This window comes from Myodes glareolus, chromosome X (genome assembly GCF_982192425.1).
Source record: "Myodes glareolus chromosome X, mMyoGla1.1, whole genome shotgun sequence".
Lineage (NCBI taxonomy): Eukaryota > Metazoa > Chordata > Mammalia > Rodentia > Cricetidae > Myodes > Myodes glareolus.
In genome coordinates, this window is record NC_142053.1 from 113,104,804 (window position 1) to 113,128,539 (window position 23,736).

Sequence of the window (23,736 nt, forward strand, 5' to 3'; positions counted from 1 at the left end):
GGAAATGGGGGGTATATTGTTTATAGAATTTACAGGAACTTGAACTTCCATCCAGGCTTCGCAATGTGTCAGTTGCTGGTGGTGGAAGAAGGCCATTTGGACTGAGTTTTACACGAGAAAGCCCTAGGATTGCTTCAAGCATTGAGTCTGAATTCAGTTGCTCTGGTATATTGTTCCTGTAAACTGGCTCATTGTTTTGATTCCCAGTGTTGGGTGTTTTCCTTTGTTTGCTTTACTTTTCAGATGCTGATTTGCACATTGCAATTACTGAGGAGAAACACAGAGCCCCTACTTTCCCAGAGAGGATAGTAAGTCCATTTTTCAATTATTTTCTAAGTTGACATACAAAGTTTGGGATTCTATTTTGTTCTAATTCATCTTCTCTCTTCTCCCGTGCTGGTTCCTTTTCACATTCTGTACATATGTTCAATATATTCCATTACCCTCTTATTTTCCCCTTAAGTTTTCTTCCTCCCCCTTTATTATCCTTGTTCTAGTTTTATTTATTTATGTGTGTATTTATTTTGGTTTTTTTTTTAGACAGAGTTTCTCTGTGTAGCTTTGGAGCCTGTCCTGGAACTAGCTCTTGTAGACCAGGCTGACCTCGAACTCGGAGAGACTCATCTGTCTCTGCCTCCCAAGTGCCTCTGAGATTAAAGATGTGCACAATCACCACCCAGCTGGTTTAGTTTTATAATCTGCACACACACACACACACACACACACACACACACACAATTCTAAATTTAGGTTCTGCATATGAGACAAAAGATGTGGCATTGGCTTTTCTGGGTCTGGTTTATTTGACTTAACATAATGGTTTCCAGTTCCTGTCTATTTCCCCTGAAAATGTCATGATTCTGGTTTTCTTTCCAGCTAAATCAAATTCCACTGTGTATATGGATCACACTTTTTATCTATTTATCTGTTGATAGAAACCTATGCTTACTCCATTTTCTAGTTATTGTGAAAAGTGCAGCAATAAATGAACAACATCCATGGGTGTGAGTTGCCACTCTAGTTGGTAGCGGGAACCTGGGAAGTGGGGACTTTAAGCTGAGGCAGACTAAAGTCGTGTGCACCAGCAAATGTCCTCACAGCACCAGACAATTTATACGCTGAGGGGTATTCTGACAGTTAAACAAGGTCAAATGAGCAAAGGTCACATGAGTTTCAGCTGTACAGAGTCACAGGAACAACTCCTGCTTGGAAACTTCTTTGAAGAACAAAAGATGTTGGGCGATCTGAAATAAACCCACTCCTACTTCTTACACCTGGGAGGGGCACAAAGCACATCCCAAGAACAAGCCCTGTTAGAGGAAGCAGGGGTTACGACTCCTGCCTCATTTCCTTGGAGTTACCGCACAAGCTCACAGAAATCTCCTCACCCAGCTTCATTCGTGGACCATGTTCCAACAGGTGTGCAATTAACCTCTGTGCTAAGTCAATAGTCCAAAAAACGTTGGCAAACAGAATATAGTAAACAAAGCGACAGTTGCCAGATTCAAGACTGGAAAAGGTGGAGTTCATACAAATTTCTTAGCACAGAGAGAGAGAAAAACTATGAGCTATTGTTCATATCTATAGCTACTATTGAATAATGTGTTCAAACATAGAGCCATTGTAACATTTCATTATTTATTGACTACTATGTCTTTTCCTAACCAGTAAACTCATAAGTAGCCACCAAAATTGCATGTGAGACAAATCTTTATTAACACTCATAACAGAAAGTGGTTTTTTTTCTTACAAACATGGACAAAACTACTTTGTGAATGTATCCCGGTGATGGAATGGGAGTCTAAGGAACACAACATTAAACAACAAAATTCATTCCCTCCGTTATTCTTCCCGACTATTCAATGCAACTTCACTGCCTCCAGATACATTCTTTGACATACTCCATAATTTTCCAGTCATTGTCATATGATAAAAATCTCCCAATCTCTGGTCATTAGAACAGCCTCCAAAGAAAACTAGGCATAGTGGCGCACGCCTTTAACCCCAGTACTCAGGAGGCAGAAGGAGGTGGATCTTTGTGAGTTCAAAGCCAGCCTGGTCTGCATAATGAGTTCCAGGATGGCTAGAGCTACATAGTGAGACCCTGACTTGAAAAAAAAATTCAACAATAAAAAAGCATCCAGCATATGTCTCCATCTGTTGCTATAGCTACCGTAGTCTAAGTTACAACTTCTTCCCTTTACCTTGCTCTGGTCTGTATCAACTGGAAGCCTGCTTTGGAACAGGGATCATGAAACTGTTGAGTCTTCTGACACTTTCAGGCTTAAGCCAAGTAGCGAGTTCAATGAAAAAGAAATATTTTTTTAATATTTATTTATTTATTATGTATACAATATTCTGTCTGTGTGTATGTCTGAAGGGCAGAAGAGGGCACCCGACCTCATTACAGATGGTTGTGAGCCACCATGTGGTTGCTGGGAATTGAACTCAGGACCTCTGGAAGAGCAGGCAATGCTCTTAACCACTGAGCCATCTCTCCAGCCCAAAAAAGAAATATTCTTGCATAGCTATACTATTATGATTCGGTAGTGAGGGCAGCCGCATGACTTTCCCAAAATTTCTCTATCTTATGAGAGAATTGTGTCAATCTTCTGCTGAGAGGGCAGATCGAAATAAAACTTTATGACAGGAAAGATGTCTTGATACTTAGTCCTTACATTTGCCATCCGCAAGCCTTATATTGGGGTATTCCATCTATTTTAGACAGAGTCCCTTCGAGATGGTTTATTTTTTAAAATTCATTATTAATTGAATATTTAAAAAATGCCAATCCAAATTCCCACTCCCTCCCCTTCTCCCATTCCCTCTACACATCCTCCCACCCCACCTAAGACAGGGCTAGGCACCCTGCCCTATGGAAAGTCCAAGCCCCGCCCACCACCACATCCAGGCCGAGCAAGGTTTACATTCAAAGAGAATAGGATCCCAAAAACCCAGTACATGCAGTAGAGACAAATCCCAGTGCCACTGCCAGTAGTCCCTCAGTCTGCCCCAGTCGTACAAGTGTCAGCCACATTCAGAGGGGCTAGTCTGATCCTATGCTTGTTCCTTCCCAGTCCATCTGGAGTTGGTGAGCTCCCATTAGCTCAGGTAGACTATTTCAGTGGATGAACCCTTTATGGTCTTGACCTCTTTGCTCATATTATCATTCCTTCTACTCTTCAACTGGACCTTGGGAGCTCAATCCAGTGCTCCGATATGGGTCTCTACCTCTGTTTTCATCTGTTGTGGGATGAAGGTCTATAGTGATATTTAAGATAATCATCAGTCTAACTACAGGGCAAGGCCATTTTGGGCATCCTCTCCTCTATTGCTTAGGGTCTTAGCTGGGGTCATCCTTGTGGGTTCCTGGGAATTTTTCTGGAGTCAGGTTTCTTGCTAGCCCCGTAACGGCTCCCTCAATCAAGATATCTCTTCTTTCCTTGCTCTCATATCTGTCCTTTCTCCTTCTCAACTATCCCATTCCCTCACGTTCTCCTCAATCCTCTGTAGAAGGAACGGTGGGCCGCTTCCCACTGCCTGTCTGGCTGGCTTTACCCGAAATAATTACATGGAAACTGTATTCTTTTAAACACTGCCTGGCCCATTAGTTTCAGCCTCTTATTGGCTAATTCTCACATCTTGCTTTAACCCATATTTAGTAATCTATGTAGCACCACAAGGTAGTGGCTTACCAGGAAAGATCCTAACCTGCGTCTGTCTCAGAGAGGAGAGTCATGGCGACTGCCTGCCTCTTCTTTCTTTCTCCTACAATTCTGTTCTGTCTACTCTACCCACCTAAGGGCTGTTCTATCAAAAAGGCCAAGGCAGTCTCTTTATTCACCAATGAAAGTAACAATAGACAGATGACCCTCCTCCATCAATCCTCCCCTTTTCCCTCTTTTTCCCCTTCTTCCCTTCCTTCTACCCCCCACCTCCATGCTTCCAATTTTGTCAGGAGATTTCAAGATGGTTTCTAGACAACTGTTCCCCGGGGATGGAGTCTTTCTATAGGAAAACAAACAAAATTAGACAGCCCTGGATCATTAAAATATATGCAACTTGCCCCCCTTTCTTCTGTTGATAGCCACAGCCTTCCACTTTTAGGATTCCCAAACAGGCGGCAGCCTCTTTACATGCTAGGAGGCGTTTCAAGTGGCCTCTGGGTTCCCTGGGACATCTCTTAAACAGGCCTTTCAGGTCTATGGCGTAGTTCGAGTTCTGATTATTTTTCTTCTGGGAAAAACCTATACCATTTTCCTGGTAGCATTGCCCAATTTCATGTCCATACAGAACTTCAAAATGTAACATTATTTGTTTAAAAAAAATATTTACCGACATAATTTCTACTTAATGGTCAGGATGAGATCATGCAGGGCAAGAGTGGGCCGGCCGTAAGGTTGAAGACTGGTGCTTTTGTAAGAATAAGGGCCACAGGAGACAGACACATAGACGAGATGGCAGTATAAAGACCTACGCAGACACTGGAGTTATAATATCACAAGCCAAGGAACATTCGTTACCACCAACACCTCGAACAGCAAAGCTCTGCCTCTCCTAGAACGTTCGGAGAGAGTATGGCCTGGGCGGAGCTTTGAATTGGGACTTCTGACCTCTAGTACTGCAAAAGAAAACTTTCATAACCTTAGCCCCACCAAACACGTGACAATATGCTATAGTAGTCCTAGGAACTAGGTAGGGCTGTCTGGGCTTTTCCTTTGTATTCAGAAACATTGCTGTTTGGGCTTAGGTACTTGCTGCAGCCTTGCTGCTTGAAACTCCCAAGTCCTTGGCTGGAGAGGAAGCTAAGTAGTAGACCAAATTAGGAACCAGAAACCATCAAATCTTACCTCTTGCAAGGGAGTATTTTGGAAAATGTGTGAAAAATCAACATCAATGGCCCAAGGGTTCCAAGTCCTTTTATATATTTTATTCATTCTTTTGACGATTCCGTACATATGTCAACATGTTTTGATTAGAACTACCCTCTACTCCCTCCTGGACCCCCAACGGCACATCCTCTCCACAATTTCATGTCCTCTTCTTATTTTTTTTTATAACACACACAGCTCAATTTGTGCAGCCCATGAACTCGTGAGTGTGGGAGTCATGCCCTGGAGTGTGCTCCACCTACCAGGGACACACTCCTGAAGAAAACTGACCTTCTGTCTTTCAGTAACCATCAACTACCAACAGCTGCTCTGCTAGGGATGAGGCCTTGTGAGCCCCTCCCCCATGCTGGAATATTGACCAGCTTGTCTTGGGCGAACCCTCTGCAGGCAACCCCAGCTGCTGTGGAGTTGCCAAGTGCAACGGCCATATCATGTTCAGAAGACATGGCTTGGCAGCGGTCCTCCCCAGCCCCTCTGGTTCTTAAAATCTTTCTGCACTCTTCAGTCTTCACGGATTCCGAGGCTGGTTTTGAGTATAAGCTGTTAAAATCAACCAAAGATCAAAGAGAGTGTCATGAAAGGAATAGGAATACCCTTCTCTACCTCCTCCTCTCCCTCTCCTCCCTCTCCACTGCCTGTGCATGTGCGTGCATGCGTGCGTGTGTGTGTGTGTGTGTGTGTGTGTGTGTGTGTGTGTGTGTATTTGACCACAGTACTCAAGTAGAGAGTTTATTTCTGAATTGTGTGTGAGGGTGGAGAGAAAACAGCCCTTTGGTGATTCCGCTCAGATTGCATTTGAGGAATTTTATAATGTGTTTATCTTTGGAGAGAACTCATCTTTGAATTTATCAGCAATGAGATTCTTCATAACAAGGAGTTCTAGGATAGTAAATCTTCAACTCCAAGTAAATGATATCCCTGAAACAAAGGAGAGGATAATACAATGCAGGAAAAAGCAATCAAATTTAGAGTTCATACACACAAAATGGATTTTTTAATGGCATATAATGTACACTAAGAAAAGCACACAAATATTCTCAGCTTGTAAATTTCCAGAATCTGAACCAATCTACATAAAACACATTCAGATTAAGAAAGAGAACATTAGGAAATGCCAGGGGTACTCAGGTTTCATTTCAGTTAGTGCATCAGCCAAGAGCAATTGTTAGTCACCAGATATTCAACTTCATTGATTGCTTGCTTGATTTGCACACACACACACACACACACACACACACACACACACGTACACACATGTACACACATGCAGAGAGAGAGAGAAAGAGAGACAGACAGACAGACAGACAGAGAGATTGCACAGTCACTTGCCTGTCTTTTTGTTGTTGTTCAGTTTATGGAAGTCTTAATTTGTAAATAGTGGTTACATTTTATTATCATTGCTTATAGAACTCTATCATGTGATTATACTACTGAACTATTCTCTTACTGTTGCTCCAACAAATTATCACAAATTCAGTGGCATGAGGCAATATGGTTCATTGAGTTATTGCCACATAGTTCTGAAGTTCAAAAGCCTGAAATAGGTCTAGTCAGTTGTTACTTCTGGAGGCTTTATGGGGGGGCGGTCCTCGTCTAGCTTCTGAAGGTCACCATTTTCAGTGGTTTCAGGTGCCTCCCTTCATCTTTGGCTCCGGAGGGGCAGCAGCTTCTCTGTGCTTTACCCCTGCTCACACGCTCACACGTCCTAGCTAGTCCCTGACACTCCTGATTATAGCAGGCTCATCTCTATCTCCCAGAATAATCTCCCCATCTCCAGCACCTTAACTCAGTCACAGTTAGCAGTCCCTTTCGCCGTGGCAAATAGTCACAGATTCTGCAAGTCGGGACATGACCATCTGGGGAACCATTTCTCAGCCTACTGCAGCAACAATATATTTTCTATTTTATCAACTTGATAAGTATTTTGGCAGTTTCTGATTTTATCAAATCCTGACGATTCTACTGTGATCATTATTCTGTCCATCTTTGGGTTTCTCTGCTCGGTATATAGCATATAATTGCTAGGCTATTGGCTATAGACACCCAGCTTTACAACATTCTGCAAATGAGCTTCCAACCAGCGAAAGCATGAGCTAATATTTGTTTGCATCCTTGTCAGTGCTTAGCATTGCCTCCATCCCTCTTCCCTTTCTTTTCTTCCATCCTTCCTCTTTTGTGTAGAAACTGACCTATTTTGTTCATGGATCTGCACCTCCTTTTGATATAATAAAATCTCTTGTCCTCCAAAGCTGAAGATTCCTCGGGCAGTTCCAGTTCTCAAAATGGATGCGTCATCCTCAAGTGTCACTCCACCCCAACATGACAGCCAGTCAAAGAAAAGTTATGGCTCCCAGCCAACCATCAACATACGCTATATTCCAAGGGAAGACTGCCCTGACTGGTGGCAAGTGAGAAAACTGAAAAGGTAAAGCTAAGCCTTTATGTTGACTGCTCAGAGTATAGAATAGATATTGCCTCATATTCTAGGACCATAGCCTCAAAGCTGGCAGCACAGGGCTTAGCTTCACTAAGGTGGTCTTCTTCAAAAATATTCAATACTTTAGCTAGAAGAGTGGAAGCCGAGGTCTGGAGAGATGGCTCAGGGGTTAAGAGCATTGGCTGCTCTTCCAGAGGTCCTGAGTTCAATTCTCAGCAACCACATGGTGGCTCACAGTCATCTATAGTGGGCTCAGATGCCTTCTTCTGGCATAATGTTGCACGTGCTGATAGAATTCTATAAATAAATAAATCTTAAAACTGGGGGGGTAAGCAAGCGGCCCCTCTGGAGAGGAAAGTATAGATTTCAATTTTCCTTGTCCTTTTAGTCTTTGCTGATAAGTTTTGAATCCCTGCTTATTCCACTGCCACTGATGTAATAAGCCAATCAAATTGAATTAATAAATCTAGGTTTAATGAACAGAGTAAAACACTCCTGAATGACCCTCAGGAGGACGAGAGAGGAATCTTTTGACAAATATGGCGACCAGGTCTTACATAGCCTCTAGGTGTGGTCTTGAGTAGACCCAAGGAGGGATTGACTTTTGGCAGGCTTTTTCAGGAGTGGAGTTTGAGGAGGGCAGCTCCAGGGGAGGGGCCACTACTTGGTGTATTGAGGGTGGGGTTTGGGCAGCTTCAAGGGAGGTGTTACTCAGGGTGCTGAGGGCAAGGTCTGGAATGGGGCTCCAAGCTGGAAATTCTAAACATCCCAGATTTTGGGGGTATATAAGGATGCTGATAGGGCTTCCATCTAAATACTTCCCCTTCTTGCTCCTACTTTCCCCCAAATAACTAGACAATGGTTTAAGTACAAATGGTGCTGTTCTCCAAGGGACGCAGTGGCAGAAACGCTGCAGGTCCCTGAGTGGCAGCAGTAGGCAGTGGGCCATGAGACCACAGTGGGCCACAAAGGTAGCCAGGAGCCAGGCAGGGAGCCGTGTGGTGGGTGGGAAACCTCAGCAGGGTAGCCAATCCCATTAGGATCTGCAGCCCCAGAGGGTGAGAGACAGATGGATAGGCATGCCATGCAGAGAGAGAACGGGTATTTATTTAGTGGGTTAAGGAGGGGTAAGGGAAAAGGGAAGAAGGGGAGATGGGGGAAGAGCAGAGGGCAGGGAGAGAAGTCACGGCAGCAGCTATCTCTTTGGGACAGAGACAGAAAGTGAGGGGTCAGCTACAGGCAGGCAGGAAGATCTGCCTGCCTCTGTGGTGGATAGGGAAGGGAAGAGGTGGGGCTTGTCTCTTAAAGGGACAGGACAGACCATTACATTTCCATCTCTTTTTTATAATAAAGAGGTAAGAAGTTAGGCACAACAGGTTAAAGGAATTGGGGCCACGGATTCTCAAGACTGCTTCTGGGTTATTTGTGGGCATCATCTTGGAGCGGAGCCTGAGAAAGCTGGGTGCTGGTCACATGCTGGCATAGCTGGTCTCTTTGCTCCTGTCCAGTGTTTGTGGTATGAAAATGTCTGGTGTCTCTTACGGTAGTGGGAGAACAGAGGACAAAGTTAAGTTTAGAAAAAAAAAATTAGGACCAGGGAATTGAGAAGGGTGTATCTGACCTGTTTAAAGTGAATCCTTTAATTCAGCTCCCTGGAACTCACAAGAATTCTTTGGGTTTATAAAAACATAAGTTTTAAACAGTAGCATATTTATATCAGAATGAAAATATTTTTAAGACTATGAAAGACAGCATGAGAGAGAAATTTGGTAACTTGTATTTGTCCTCATACCTTTATAACTTGTAGGTACACACCTTAATAACTTGTTTTTGTGTTTTATTGAAATTTGTTTGGTGAGGTTGTCCTTTTAAACTGAAAAAGTTCTCAGTTGTCAAACTGCATCAGAGATCTTTGAAAAGTTTAAAATTTTACTTGAGGAGTTACTGATTAAAAAACAACAGAGAACTTACTTGGTTGGCACCCAGAGCTACTCCTCAGGGTCCTCCATGGTCGCTGAAGGTCGTATTTGCCTTTTGCTCTTTAGCGCAGGACTTGCCAGACTCCAGAAGATTCTTTGGGCTAAGAAATCTGTAGGAAGACAAGCCTACTTTGACTTGAGCAGCTAGGCTGTTGATTCCAGAGTTCCTGTCCACTGTCTGGTGATCTTTAGTTTAGATGAAAGTTTTTCTAGGTCAGTGTTTGGCAGTTGAAGTGAATTGCAGATGGACATTGTTCTGTGCCCATTTGTCTTCTGTCTTCTTTGGAGGAAATAGAGTGCTGCTGCTGGGAGCCAACCTGTCTCTTTTTGTTATGAAAAGTCTTTTAATAATTAAATATTTAAATGTCATATTCCCCAGATTTCTGATTTGAGGGCTGTTTACCAGGTATAGTATAGAATCTGCCTGGAGAGCTGTGTCTGAATTTGACTGTACTGGCTCTCAACTTAACAGATAAAGCAGGGCTGGACTTTAAGAGACTTAAAAGTACATACCAATTTTAAAACATGAGACTTATTGCTTTGTAGTCTGGAATGAGATACAATGAATAGACAATTATAACATTAAACTGTAAACATAAATGCATTTAAGTTACATGTATGCACACACACACAAACACACACAGAGTGAACAGGAATTGGGCAAAGTGGATGCTCTTAGTGGGCCCTACCAAAGGCATGCCACTGCACAAAACACATGTAACAGAGTCAACACCAGGCAACCAGGCAGGGAATACCTCAGTAAAGATAGTGGAACTTGGCCACCTGACCTCAGTCAAAATGGCGGTAAGGTCACCTATGTGACAGAGTTAATACTGGGGAACCAGGCAGGGAATACCTCAGTAAAGATGGTAGAACTTGGTCACCTGATCTGGCTCTCAGTTAAGATGGTGGTGAAGTCACCTGACCTCAGTTAAAATGGTGGTAAGGACACCTGACCTCAGTCAAAATGTCAGCAGCCACGTGTTGTATGGAAGACAGACCTAGAGGTGTGATCCACTCTGTTGCTGAGCTGCCATGCTACAAGCTGTAGCAGGGAACAAAAGACTGAAGTTGAAAACAGCTGCCTCATGGATCCAACCAATCTTGTTGGCAGTAGTAGCAGTGGCAGAGACAGTTTGAGGAAAAGTGGAGCTGTTGAGACACCAGCAGAATGAGGTTTATACCATAGCGGAAAACGCGAAAACCTGCAAAAATAGTGAACAAACACAGCAAGGCCTATAGAAGGACGTCTCCTCTCTATAGACAGGGTGGTAAAGCCTGACTGAGTCCAGTCCAGGCAACAAGGAAGCCAGAGAGGCTGGAGGCTGCTCCGAACGGTCTCTCATGGTGGGAACAACTGACTAGAGGTCCAAAAGAAAAGAAAAGAAAAAGAAAGAAGAAAGAAAAATCTGAGGGACCCTGGGCCCCCAGCCGAATGCACCACACAGTGTGTGCAGTGCTAGCGTGGGAGGACTGACTCCGGGTCATCTGGTCATGTGTTTTAGCTATGGAATGCAGCAAAGGGCTCAGCTGTATCCGTGAAGGCTGTGGTTGGGGGCTGGAAGGGGAAAACTCACCACTGAAGCTGCCGGTGTGTATAGCGGTCAGTGTTCAGGCAGATGGAACACGTGATTATTGTGTTAAAATACCCGGTTCTGAATCCTGACCCTGGGAGAGGGTCAGGAGAGCCTTCTGAATCTCAGGAGGTACCAATGTAATGGTTTAAGTAAAATGTTGCAAGTTCCCCAAGGGGTACAGTGGCAGAAACGCTGCAGGTCCACAAGTGGCGGCAGTGGGCAGCGGGTCATGAGACCATGTCACAGGTCCCCAAGTGGTTGCAGGCAGCAGGCAGCAGGTTCTGAAACCATGCTGCAGGTTCCAGAGTGGCAGCAGGCAGCAGGCATGAGACCACGGCAGGCCACGAAGGCAGCCAGGTCCCAGGCAGGGAGCCCCTGAGCGGCCCACGGGCCATGAGGGCCAGCAGTTCCTAGGCACAGATCCGCATGATGGGTGAGAAACTGAGACAGGTAGGCACACCATGCAGAGGAAGTAGGTATTTATTTAGTAGGTTATGAAGGGGTAAGGGAAAGGGAGAGAAGGGGAGATGGGGGAAGAGCAGAGAGAGACAGACAGACACACACACAGAGAGAGAGAGAGAGAGAGAGAGAGAGAGAGAGAGAGAGGCGAGGAGAGGAGAGGAGCCACGCAACAGCTACCTCTTTGGGAGAAAGACTCAAAGGGAGGGGTCAGACTGCAGGCAGGAAGGAAGATCTGGTGGACAAGGGAGAGAATGGGTGGGGTTTGTCTCTCAAAGGGACAGGACAGACCATTATAAGTACTAAACACAGAATCTGTAAAATGCCTCTCTTATATAAAAGAGTGAGTTTCAGGTGGGCTTACTTAGTCCTTTCAAGTTTTCAATCCAATGATGCTATCCAAACTCAGAACTGAAAGCACATTGAAGGCAACAATATATAAACTGATAAAAAGTGACTGTGTCTTTGGGGTCTATGCCACACTTGATAATCAATAAATGTTTAACTGAATGGCAATTGGATCATGTAGGAAGAGACAAGTGTTATCTCTTCTGTTGTAAAACGGTGGGAGAGGTAACTTGGCGGACCAAGGGGCCACACAGCAGGTGAGAGCCCACAAGTGAGGGACAGACTCACCATGCAGGTAGAGCAGAGCTTACATGGGAGTTTTATTAAGATAAAGGGAGTGGAGAGAGGGAAGGGAGAAAGGGCGAAAGGTTAATACAGAGAAAAAGAGGAGAAAGAGAAGGCAAGGACCACCCTGCCTCTTCAGAAGAGCAGCAGAAGAAGAGAGCAGAAATGGGCGGAGCTTGTCTTTTTGTTTTGTTTTTTGTTTGTTTATTTGTTTTTGTTTTTTGAGACAGGGTTTCTCCGTGTTACAGCCCTAACTGTCCTGGAACTAGCTCTTGTAGACCAGGCTGGCCTTGAACTCACAAAGATCCACCTGCTTTTGCCTCCCAAGTGCTGGGCAGAGCTTGTCCCTTAAAAGGACCTTTTGTACCTGCATACAGACAATGCAGTGATGTAGCAGCCATAGGCCCCTGGGCTGACCAGGGCACTGCCAGGGTGCATCCTGCCAGGTGACAGGGGCCAGCATAATACCTGGATCCTAATACCTTCCTTCTTTGCTGCCTCAGACTTCAGCCCCACCACACTGTCCTCTGTCTGTCATTCTGACAGATGGCAGCTTCCCTGCAGAGTGCTACTGATGTCTGTCTCTAGGCAGAGTAAATGCAGAGCATCTCTCTGACTCATGGTCGTTCATCTCCTCTTGTGCTCATATTTCTTGACAATTCTCACGCTCATTATTTTTACTTAAAGCAAATGCCCCACTATACCAATGATGCAGCCACAGGGTCATGTGGAACCTGAAAGAACGTAAGTATCTTTAAATATAGGCACGATCTTTTTCACTCTTGGACGCAACTTGTTTCCAAGTGCAGTGTCTATACCTGGTTGCTGAGGAAAGGGCTGCATTTGTTCGACTGCTGCCCAGTGCTCTTAGAGATCTGGACTGGCAAGATGCTCAGTGCCTGAGCATTTGAGTTCCATCAAGTCACCTCTGATGCTCCGAGTTCAATCCCAGGTCTCACATGGTAGAAGCAGAGAATTGGCTCCTTCAAGTTGTTGCAAGTTGTCCTTTTGCAACACACACACACACACACACACACACACACACACACACACATACACACACACCAATAAAAGCAAAGGAAATGGCTAAACAGCATTGCCTTTTTGAATGAGAGTTTCTTACAGAGGGGGAAGGCAAAAGGCTCTTCTTGGGGGCACTACTGGTTGAACAGGTGGACAGCAAGCATTTTAGAATTTGAGGGCATTTAGAATTCTCTAGACATTTCTTGAAACAAAGCCAGAGGACTGTTTCCTAACCAAAGCACTTTGTCCCTGTGAATTGTAGTTTAGAAAAAGAGATGGATCATGAAGGCAAACAGGAAATAGGTTCTAAATTCCCAGACAAGACAATCCTTGGATTTTAGGAGGAGGTAGACCCTTCCTCATGCTCTTAACACCCAGAAAGAAAGAGATAAAATGATGGGTGGCAAAGGACTATGCAAATCTTGCTGCTCCATCTGTGTCCTGATGAATCACAAGTTCAAGACTTTCAGCTCTAATCAACAGAGAGGAAAATGACATACTTAAACATACGTAAAAGATAGAATGCTTGTGTATGCGCAAGAAAAGCAGCGCAAGCCTAGCCGGGTGGTCTCCTGATCCACGTTTCCTGCCGTGTGGGGCCATTAGCATCATCAGCAGCAGTTTTCCTTTGCCTCTCTGAAAGGAGCAAAATGTCAAAGTCAAATAGTGAAGATCTATCTATTTCAAACAAATCACTCTGTCACTTACCATTCGCTAATCGTACATTTATAAATGCACTGTCAACAGAAAAGAAATCACAACTGTCACGGGGCAGAAGAAAAAATTTGCTTTGGAGCCATAGATAAGTGCCCATGGCCCAGGAACACAAATTGAAGTCACTCCAAATTCAATGTTCTAATGACATAGCAATTTCATGGGGGTTTTATTGTGTTGTTCATTTGTTTGTTTTGTTATTATTTTTGTTTCTTTGAGACAGGGTTTTTCTGTGTAACTAGCTCTGTAGACCAGGCTGGCCTTGAACTCATAGAGATCTGCCTGCCTCTGCCTCCCAAGTGCTGGGATTAAAGGCGTGCAGCACTACACCTGACTCGTGAGGTTCTTTTTAGAAACAGAACAAAGAAAGTCATAAAGCAAAATGCTTTTCAAATGCATAGGTGGAAGCATCAGAGGGGGGAACTATCATAAACTATATAATAAATATAATATAATATAATATAATATAATATAATATAATATAATATAATATCAGATGTTACTGTTAATCCCACTAGTGAAGAATAAGACCACTACCATAGTTTAAAGTCAAATTTGAAGCAAGCTTTAATTAAATACTGGTCACGATGATGGACTCTCTAGCCAGGGCCATCTCTGAGTTTTCAGAAAATGGCCATGACTCACACCTTGTAGAGGCTTAAAAAGGCAGCCCCACAAGGCCACTGTATTTCCCACCAGTTCCAATCAGAGGGAAGCATATATCCAGACATAGTTCCTGCCTACTCCCTTCCTCCTTTCCCCCCCTTCCACCTACATCCAATCAGGAACAAGCATACATTCTGATGTATTTCCTGCCCACAGACCTCCCTCCGCGTGTGATCAAGCACATCCATTGCAGGTGCAAGTGGGTCAGAGAAACTTGTTTAGGGGAGTGAAAACATAAACAGCCTCCGGCATTTACCTTTGGTTCTCTCATTACCTAATGACAATTTAGCTTTGGGGGTTGTCAAAGCCAGTGGTTGTTAGGTCTCAAAGAAATCCCAGGAACAAATGGCTGAGGTGCCTATTAACATAGCAAAGCAGACAGCAGCTGCCACCTTGTCTCCCAGCATCACTCAGAACCTGTGGCTCCTCCCAACACTTCTCATCCTAGTACCCATCCCAAATCTCTCCCTTCCAAGGAGAAGCTTCTACTTCCCTTCCCTTCATCCAGCTTCTCTTTCTTACATAATGCAGCCAGCAGTCATTTTGGGGTACACCTCTCTTGGTTGGTCGCTCATCTCTTGCTCTTCTTCCCCTTCTCTCGTCTCATGGCCTGGTTTAGTCTGCCGGCCATGTTCAGCCTGGACTCTTCCCTCTGCCTGCTTTCTCCCTTATAGCTATAATAAAAATCTTCTCCATACTTCAGGAATAGTCATGTCCTCCTCATTTTATTTTAGTTTTTCAGTGATCGGTTAAGTAAATACATTGCAAAAGGTTTGACTGTCAGTTACAGGGATGTTTGGTCATACACACCTGTGATATCTAAATCAAAATTAGGTTCTGGGCCTGCAGCATCCTAACCTCTCCACAGTTACCAATGTTCTGATCTGCTAATTAGCCTTTCAGCAGGGTCAGTAGAAGAGCTGGCTGCTTTCCAGGAACTTTCCCATCCACCATATTAACCACCTTTCTTTGTTTACAGTGAGGAAGATGCTGCCAGCAGTCACCAAGAAGAAAGAAATATTGCATATCACAACACCTCAAAGATGTCCTGGTAAATCCAGTCTAGATACTACTTTATCCTCAAAATTTACTTCTGTTTACAGGCAAACTAACCAAGTGTGCAATGAGGCTTTATATGCAAAGTAAATATAATCCAAAAAAATGTCCAAGTAGTTTGCCTGAGAACTTGTAGGTGGGTCTCATTGAGGGTTTGTTCGTTCCAGTCGCCCTCACACTGAGTATTCCTACTGATCACTCGTTAATGTACTCTGGTATTATGGTACACTGGCTCAGCCATCTCTAACAAGAGACAAAGCAATGCAGAATAAATGATTCTTCCCTAAGAATAGCTCCATGCACATTGCCAACATTTAAAAATATTATTTCATTTTCTTTTTATTTTTACATGTATGAGTGTTTTGGCTGCATGTAAGTGCATCATATATGTGTAGTGACTACAGAGGTCAGACGAGGACATTGAATCCCTTAGAACTGGAGTTATAGCTAGCTGTGAGCTACCACGTGGGTGCTGAGAACTGAACCAAAGCCTCTGTAAGAGCAGGAAGTGCTCTTAATCACTGAGCCATCTCTCCAGGCATAGCACCAACTTTTTCAAACTTTATACTGTAGACATTTTTTGAAGGATTCTTCATGTGTTTCACAATGCTGCTCTTCTGGAAGAATCTAAATAACCTGAGTTCCTAGACACCTCTTTTGTTAAAGAGCCATTCTCTTGTTGCACTGGGCATAGACTCAGTTTGTGAATGACTTGCCTTCTCATTTTGCTGATATGTTTCCCAATGCAGAGAGGACACTTAGCAGAAACTTAATTTTTGTATATGTGGATAAAATAGTAAGAATTTTGCTTTTGTTGTACCAGGAGCTTGGATTGTTTCTTGGTTGACTTGTCTGTTTGACATTCATGTTGTTTCTGGCCTCTTCTTAAGGGGATTCCCAGAGTCAAGTTCATCTGAAGAAGAGGAAAATCTGGATGATTATGAGTGAGTGTTGAAAGTCTTATATGTTCTTCTAAAAGTAGAATTAGATGTTTTTGCTTGATGCATGGAAGGCATTAACAGATTATTCAGACTTTCGCAGCAAGCTGAATTTCCATGGGTAAATTCATGTGAGGCTCTGAGCCATTTTTCTAAACAGCAAGTGGCAATGAACTTGGTTATCAATTATCAATGAAGATATTTTCCCTAGTCTGGACCATCTAAATCTGCTGCATATATATTCATTGGATTTCTCATATGTTCAGTGTTTTCATTTCATAGATAGAGAATACAATGTTTCTGCTCATTCTTTACCTGGTGGAGCCCTCTAATCCAGGGACTGTTGAGGCATCTGGTATGATGCACTGATGGCACACAGTAGCACACTGAACTACTCAGCGTGCAGCATTTGTGTCTACAGAGTCTTAGTCACCGAGTGGCCTTATTAGTTCACATTCAAGTTGAGATTCCTGACAGACAGACAAATTCCAATAGACATATGGCATAAATCGATCTGTTCTGGTAAAACAAGAATGAGTGGCTACCCTAATTGTGTCCTTTGGTAGGCCTAAGGGCCATTAATGTTCATTCCAAAATTCAGGGTTTTCTGTCATTCTATAAATGTTGACATTATTGTCTCCTAGACTTAAAGATTTGTGTTAAAGAAAGATGAGAATAATATAGCATATTGTATTTTGCCTACACTCAATATTAAAAGGACTTTAGAAACTTTTAGGATTCATATGGACACTCAGATTCTGCATGCTTATGTTCTCTTTTGAGTGAAAGCCATTATGGGCTTATTAGTTACATGTAAAGTGAGAGGTTTTCCAATAGACTTGTATGTTTACTCCAATCTACTCTAGTTCCATGCACACCTGTCACATTAGGGAAGGTATGGTATGTCCTCCGTTCCTTCGTGCTACTATTTCCTTCCCACATTCCAGCATTCTCTTAGTAGTTTATTTTAGCTATGAACTCTATGGCAACCAAGAGTCGACCGGGAGGAGAGAATGTCAATTGAAGAATTGCCTCCATCGGAGTGGCCTGTGGGCCTATCTGTGGGGCAGTGTCTTGATTGATGATTGAGAAGGGGGAGGGTCTATCCCAGCCCAGGGCCACCCCTTTCTTGGCTATGAAGGCTGCAAGAAAGCAGGAAGCCATGGAAAGCAAGCCAGTAAGCAGCATTCAATTCCTGTCTCCAAGAAGAGAGCAAATATTTAAAGTGTCAAGCTTTAGTCTTTAGCAATTATATAAATTGAATCTCTACAAAATTTTCTCTACTGTTCAAACGATGTCAGAGATTTACACATTGTGGAAATTACCATCAAAACCCCCATCTTCTGCAAAAATCAAAGCCCTCTGAAAAGGAACTCAAGACTTACAGGACTATATGACCCCACATCTTAACTTGACACCCCCTGCTTCCTATCCTGACAGGGCCACTGTCACTGGATCATTCGTCTTGCAGTCACAATTCCATGAGCAATCGTACTTTGTTCAAACAAAGATGGAAGCACTGGAATGCAGATGGAAAATCATGCTGGGGCGGGAGCTGGACCCCTGCTCTTTGCATATAGAATACTAAATTTAAAAAAAATAAGCAGAACTGAGGTTCAGCAAAATAATGGCACAGGTCACAAGTCGATTGGTGTGAAGGTTTAGGAAGATGTGTGTCCTAGATTGCTTTTCGTTGTTGTGATGATGAAACACTGACCAAAAGCAACTTAAGGGAGGAAGGGATTTATTTGACTTCTGCCTACAGGTCACAGTCTGTCACTGCACAAATTAGGGCAGGAACTCCGGCAGGAATTTGAAAGCAGGACTGCTCGCTGCATTACCCCCAACCAGGGAACTTACAGCCAAGAAAGCAGAGCAGAAAGGATGGAAAAATTCTGCTTGTGACCTTGCTCACAGGGTCATGCTTAGCTAGCATTCTTATATGGCCCAGCACCACGTGACCAGGAAATGGTGCCACTCAGTGGGCTCAATTTTCCTATATCAGTTAACAACTAGGACAATCTCCACACATGTGTTCATAGAAAGCCTGATCTCAGCAATCATTCAACTGAGACTCCCTTCTCAGGTGACACTAGGCTATGCTAAGGCTAACTAGAACAATGCAATATATATATATATATATATATATATATATATATATATATATATATATATGCCATCTTGCCTTTCATGTTCAAGTCCATGTGTTTAGACTTTCATCTACCCACCTGTAGGTATAATAGCCCAGAGAAGGGCTTTTTCAACTCTTTTTGCTCACAGGCCTTTTTTTTTAACCAGAAAAAGTTTTGTGACCCTCCCCCAAAGTATATAGACTTATAAAATAAGTATAGAAACCAAACTTTTACTATAATAAATTATAAAGAATTTCGTTTAAAACCGTTCTTTGATATACCTATAACTTGAGCATTTATTAGAGATGAAAGAAAATTTGCTTGCTTATATTACGTAAAGAAGTAGACCTTGGTTGAATATCAGATAGTGAAGAAAAAGCATTGTCAATGTTTTACTGAGCTATTTAAAAAATATTTTTATATTATTTTTATATGGATGTTTTACCTGCATGCATATGCACCACTTACATGCCTATTGCCTAGGAAAGAGGAAAGTCTGTTCTAATGCTAAACCAAAATTCATTGACTATTTTTTCAAATGAAACTCCAGTAAACAGCTCAAACGGCAATTGTTTGGATGAAACATTTCAATAAAGAACAATGCAAAGTTATACCAGCTTTGCTGGAGAGATGGCTTACCAGTTAAGAGCACTTGCTGCTCTTCCAGAGGTCCTGAGTTTAATTCCCAGAACCCACGTGGTGGCTCACAACCATCTGTAATAGGATAAGATGCCGTCTTCTGGCCTGCAGGCATACGCGCAAAGCACTGTACATAAAATACAAATAAATAAAACTTTAAGAAGGTATGCCAATTTGATACTTACATGCTGAGAAATAATGATAGGAAAAGATTGAATCTTTGTTTTTGGTAGTTAAACCCTTACGTTTCCATGAGAGCAGGAAACTTTGCACAGATAGCACAATACTGTGGTCCATAAAACACAGGGCCTTGCCTCTGAGCCACGCTGTTTCAGACAGCATTTGTTGGTGGTGTGTGTGATGAGGTGCCCACTGCAATGTGCACATATTATGTGTTCAGAACAAGGCAGCAGTGAAGGCGTGGGATGCAACCCAGGGAAGCACTGCCAGAAATACATGACTCTTTGCACGTTTAGTTTTACATTAATTTGTACTTGCTACTCTTTAGGAACCTTTTACCATCGCCATTTTTGGTGACCCCCTCACATTCAGTTATTCAGTCTTATGTGGGCGTCCCAATCCCTGTTTTAAGAATCTGGGTTCTGAGCACGTGATCAAACTGGATTCTCTGATTGTGACCGGATTCTCTGAATGTGGCTGGCACGGGGACTGTCTGAGAAGCCATTGATAATGGCACTGGGACTTGTTTCCTCTGCATGTACTGGATCTTTGGGATCCTAGTCAGTTTGGATGCTCACCTTCCTAGACCTGGAGGGAGGGGGGAGGAACTTGAACTTCCCACAGGGCAGGAAACCCTGACTGCTCTTAGGGCTGGAGAGCGAGAAGGAGAGGGAGTGGGGGGAGTGGGAGGGTATTGGGAGGAGGGGCGGAAGTGGAAACTTTTATAAATTAATAATAATAATAACAATAATAATAATAATAATAAAGAATCTGGGTTCTGTATCATGTTTTCTAAATGACCTTTTGATTAGCTGTTATTACACTGAAATGTGAGTTAAAAAGAAAACTATCACGAATACCTCAAGTGTTAATAATACAACATGTATAAGGGTAGAGTTTTAAAAGGCTGCTCCAGATCAGCCCTGTGATGGCTAATCTTGGTTGCCAATTTAACACACCTGGGAAGGGAGAGCCTCATCTGAGAAATTGCCTTCCGGCTAGCATTTTCTTTTCTTTCCTTCCTTCCTTCCTTCCTTCCTTCCTTCCTTCCTTCCTTCCTTCCTTCCTTCCTTCTTTCCTTCCTTCCTTTGGTTTTTCAAGACAGGGTTTCTCTGTATAACAGTCCTGGGAGTCCTGGAACTCCCTTTGTAAACCAGATTGGCCTTGAACTCACTGAGATTCCTCTTCCTCAAAAGTGGTGGGATTAAAGGCATGTGCCACCACCACCTGGCATGGCTGTCATTTTGTCAATTGCTAATTAAGAAGGAGAGCCAGTACACTGTGGACTGTACCATCCCTAGGAAAGTGGGTCTAAGTCATAGAAGAAATTTAGCTGATTACTTGGTACTCAGGAAGCAGAGGCAGGCAGATCTCTGTGAGTTCAAGACTAGCCTGGTCTACAAAGTGAGTTCCAGGACAGTCAGAGTTACACAGAAAAATCCGGTCTCAGAAAACCACAAAAAAGTTAGCTGAGCAAGGCAGCAGAAGCCAGCCAGTAAGCAGTGCTCCTCCACTGGTTTTTGATCCAAGCATCTTCCTTGATGTCCTGCATTGGCTTCCTTCAATGATGGACTGTAACCTCTGAAAGCTGAAATAAACCATTTTCTCATTTTCTCCCCAACTTACTTTTGGCCATCGTGCGTCTCAAGACAAAACAGGATAGCCTAATTTTACAGATGGAAAAGTCTATGGTCAAAAGTGCTAAGAGGCTTGTTTAATATCAACTGTACATGAGGTAATTCTTTCTAGAACTCAGATCTCCAAACTGGCTGGTCTAAGAATCTTTCCACTTTATCAAACTCTTCAGCTGCTATTATTTCCTTCCTCCATGAATACAGATACCATATAAAACACCAGTTCCCATTCATTGGGAAGATTGCTTTCCCTCACAAGCCTTCACGTCTGCCTTCACTCTTCTGTGCTTCTTTCATCTTCAGGGGTTACCCTCTCCTCCGGATTTCCCAAACCCATGTGCCATTGTACCTCATACCCTACTTATTCCCATATGTGACACTTTAGCTCAAGCCAGAGGGCCACACACAGAGTTAACCTCACACGAGACAATTTTTTTTTTAATTGAACTTCACATACAAAATAAGACATGATGTTCTTGGCTCATTAATTACAAGAGCAAAGGTTATTTTTTTTTAAAGAAAAAGAACTCTACTTGGCTTTCCCACATATCTTTGCCTCTTGTCTGGATATCATCTTAGATGTTTATCTCTTCCTGCTCTGAAGAAAAATATTTTAAAGCATTTGCTTTGAAATAGTTGATATAAAATGTGCTTCTATTGGGTTATTAAAATAAAATGATGGTGTTGAAATACAAGAGTGCTTATCATTAGCAACCCTGACTTTCCCATTGGATTGTCATTGATCTAATCTCTGGTCCTCCATTCAAAATAGTGGAATGTAGGCTAACTAGAAGTCACCTAGGAGGCCTGTAGCAGCCTAGTCACAATTTAATGTTGTGCAGGCCTCCTCCCAGAAGTAAACTGGGGGATGGAGACTAAGAAGCTGGATTTTGAAAATATCCTCAGGTTACGCTCGCTGTCCAATAGTTAGGTTTGAAAATCTCTGGTATAGACTGATGCCTCACTGTGCAGATCAAAAATTGAGGGACAGTTGTATGATTGAAAAATTATCAATTCTCAAATCCAGAATTCTTTTGCAGCTGGTTTGCTGGGAATATCTCCAGGTCACAATCTGAGCAATTACTGAGACAAAAGGTAAATCGTTCTTTTTTTTCCCTCAGTGTGTGTGTGTGTGTGTGTGTGTGTGTGTGTGTGTGTGTACACGTATGTTAAGTGTGCATTCCTACCATTAGACTACACCTTCAACCCACGAATATCTGTCTCTGACTGGGCCCAGGGGTGAATGTATTTTTCTGAGAAACATTATAGCTAGTGTTTCATCTCATCATGGCGTTGATTGTCTACCCTTTGCGCTACTAGGATCTCCTGTCGCCTTACCTATTGCTGTATAATAAACCACCTCAAGCTGTAGGTGGCACTCTAGTTGCTGAGTGGCTTGCTGTCACTTTGCCATGTACTCAATAGCCTTTTCTTTAAAAATAAACCACTGCAACACTGAGTGGCTTCAAACAAGATTCTGGATTTCTCACAGATCTGCACCGCAGCTGATCTAGTTCCATGTTTTGCTGATGGAGGCTGAGGGTGGGTAGCTGAGACTGCCAACCAGAGTGCCATAGTCCTTCCTTTCGCAGCCTCTCCAGTCTCTGTTTGGACTCTCCTCACAGAATAGAAAACCTTCCAAAAGGATAAACTCATCCATGAAGTACTTAGGGACTCTCTACTTTGGCAGTATTGGCTATCGTCCCATTGGATACAGCAGTCACGTGACCCATTCCAAAGTCAAGGTGGGAGGAGATTATCACAGAGTCACAAATAGGAGAGATGATTTCACTTTTCAGGGCTGCAGGTGGAACCCATATGCTAGGCATGCTGTCTTAGATACTTACTATTGTTGTAAAGGGACACCTTGACCAAGGCAACTAAACAACAACAACAAAAAAGAAAAAAATTTATTAGGGTCTTGCTTCCAGTTCCTGAGGGTTAATCCATGACTATCTTGGTGGAGAACATGGCAGCAGGCAGGCAGGCAGGCAGGCAGGCAGGCATGATACTGGAGCAGTAGCCGAGAGCTTACATGTTAAGACAATGACCACGAGACAGAGAACCAACTGGAATAATGTGGACTTTTGAAACCTCACCCCCCATCACCCCAAGTGACACAGTTCCTCCGACAAGACCATATTTCCTAATGTTTCCTAAACAGCCCACCACCTTGGGACCAAGCATTCAAATATTTGAGCCAATGGGGAGCAATCTCATTTAAAATAACACACATGCCCTCTACTACTGAGCTATATACCCTAAGTCCAAAAACATGACTTAATGTGGATTATAGATCTAATTATTTTCCTCAGATGGTATTCACTGTTCATTAGCACCTAAACCCGAGCATAGCAGATGTGATATGGAATTAATTTACTTGATTTTATTGCTAATTGGTAGGAACATGCCTATGGTAAGTTCTTTTGATTTATGAAATTGGTACTTTGGTATAATTCAGCCTAATAAAATACTAAATACACAAATTACATTTTGAGATGTTCTTAACAGAATGTGATAGATTACTTGGCAAGTTGTTATAGCTATGGTTTATTGTGCTTTTTATGAACTTGGTCCTAGTTAAAATTGGAACAAACCTTGCAAAAGACAAAGGGTAGAACTTTAGCAAAGTATCTATTCTTCATTGCTAATTTTCTCAAACATTTCCGGAATATGATTATAGTGGCGCGCGTGTGTGTGTGTGTGTGTTCACAAATTTTATTTCTCAAACAATTCGCTTCCATAAATATAAAATAAAACAAAACTTTTAGAGAGTT

The 23,736-nt window shown here is 42.8% G+C and overlaps 1 protein-coding gene across 2 annotated transcripts in view; it reads left to right on the top strand.

Annotated features, from left to right (window-relative positions):
• Positions 1 to 23,736, top strand: part of Bmx (BMX non-receptor tyrosine kinase) — a 63,138-nt gene that overhangs the window by 18,885 nt on the left and 20,517 nt on the right. For both annotated transcript variants that reach the window (XM_048440627.3, XM_048440628.3), the window contains exons 6-10: positions 244 to 308; positions 7,142 to 7,317; positions 15,360 to 15,431; positions 16,327 to 16,380; positions 22,000 to 22,054. In XM_048440627.3, the coding sequence (XP_048296584.3) occupies positions 244 to 308; positions 7,142 to 7,317; positions 15,360 to 15,431; positions 16,327 to 16,380; positions 22,000 to 22,054 (422 nt within the window). The remainder of the gene's footprint in view (positions 1 to 243; positions 309 to 7,141; positions 7,318 to 15,359; positions 15,432 to 16,326; positions 16,381 to 21,999; positions 22,055 to 23,736) is intronic.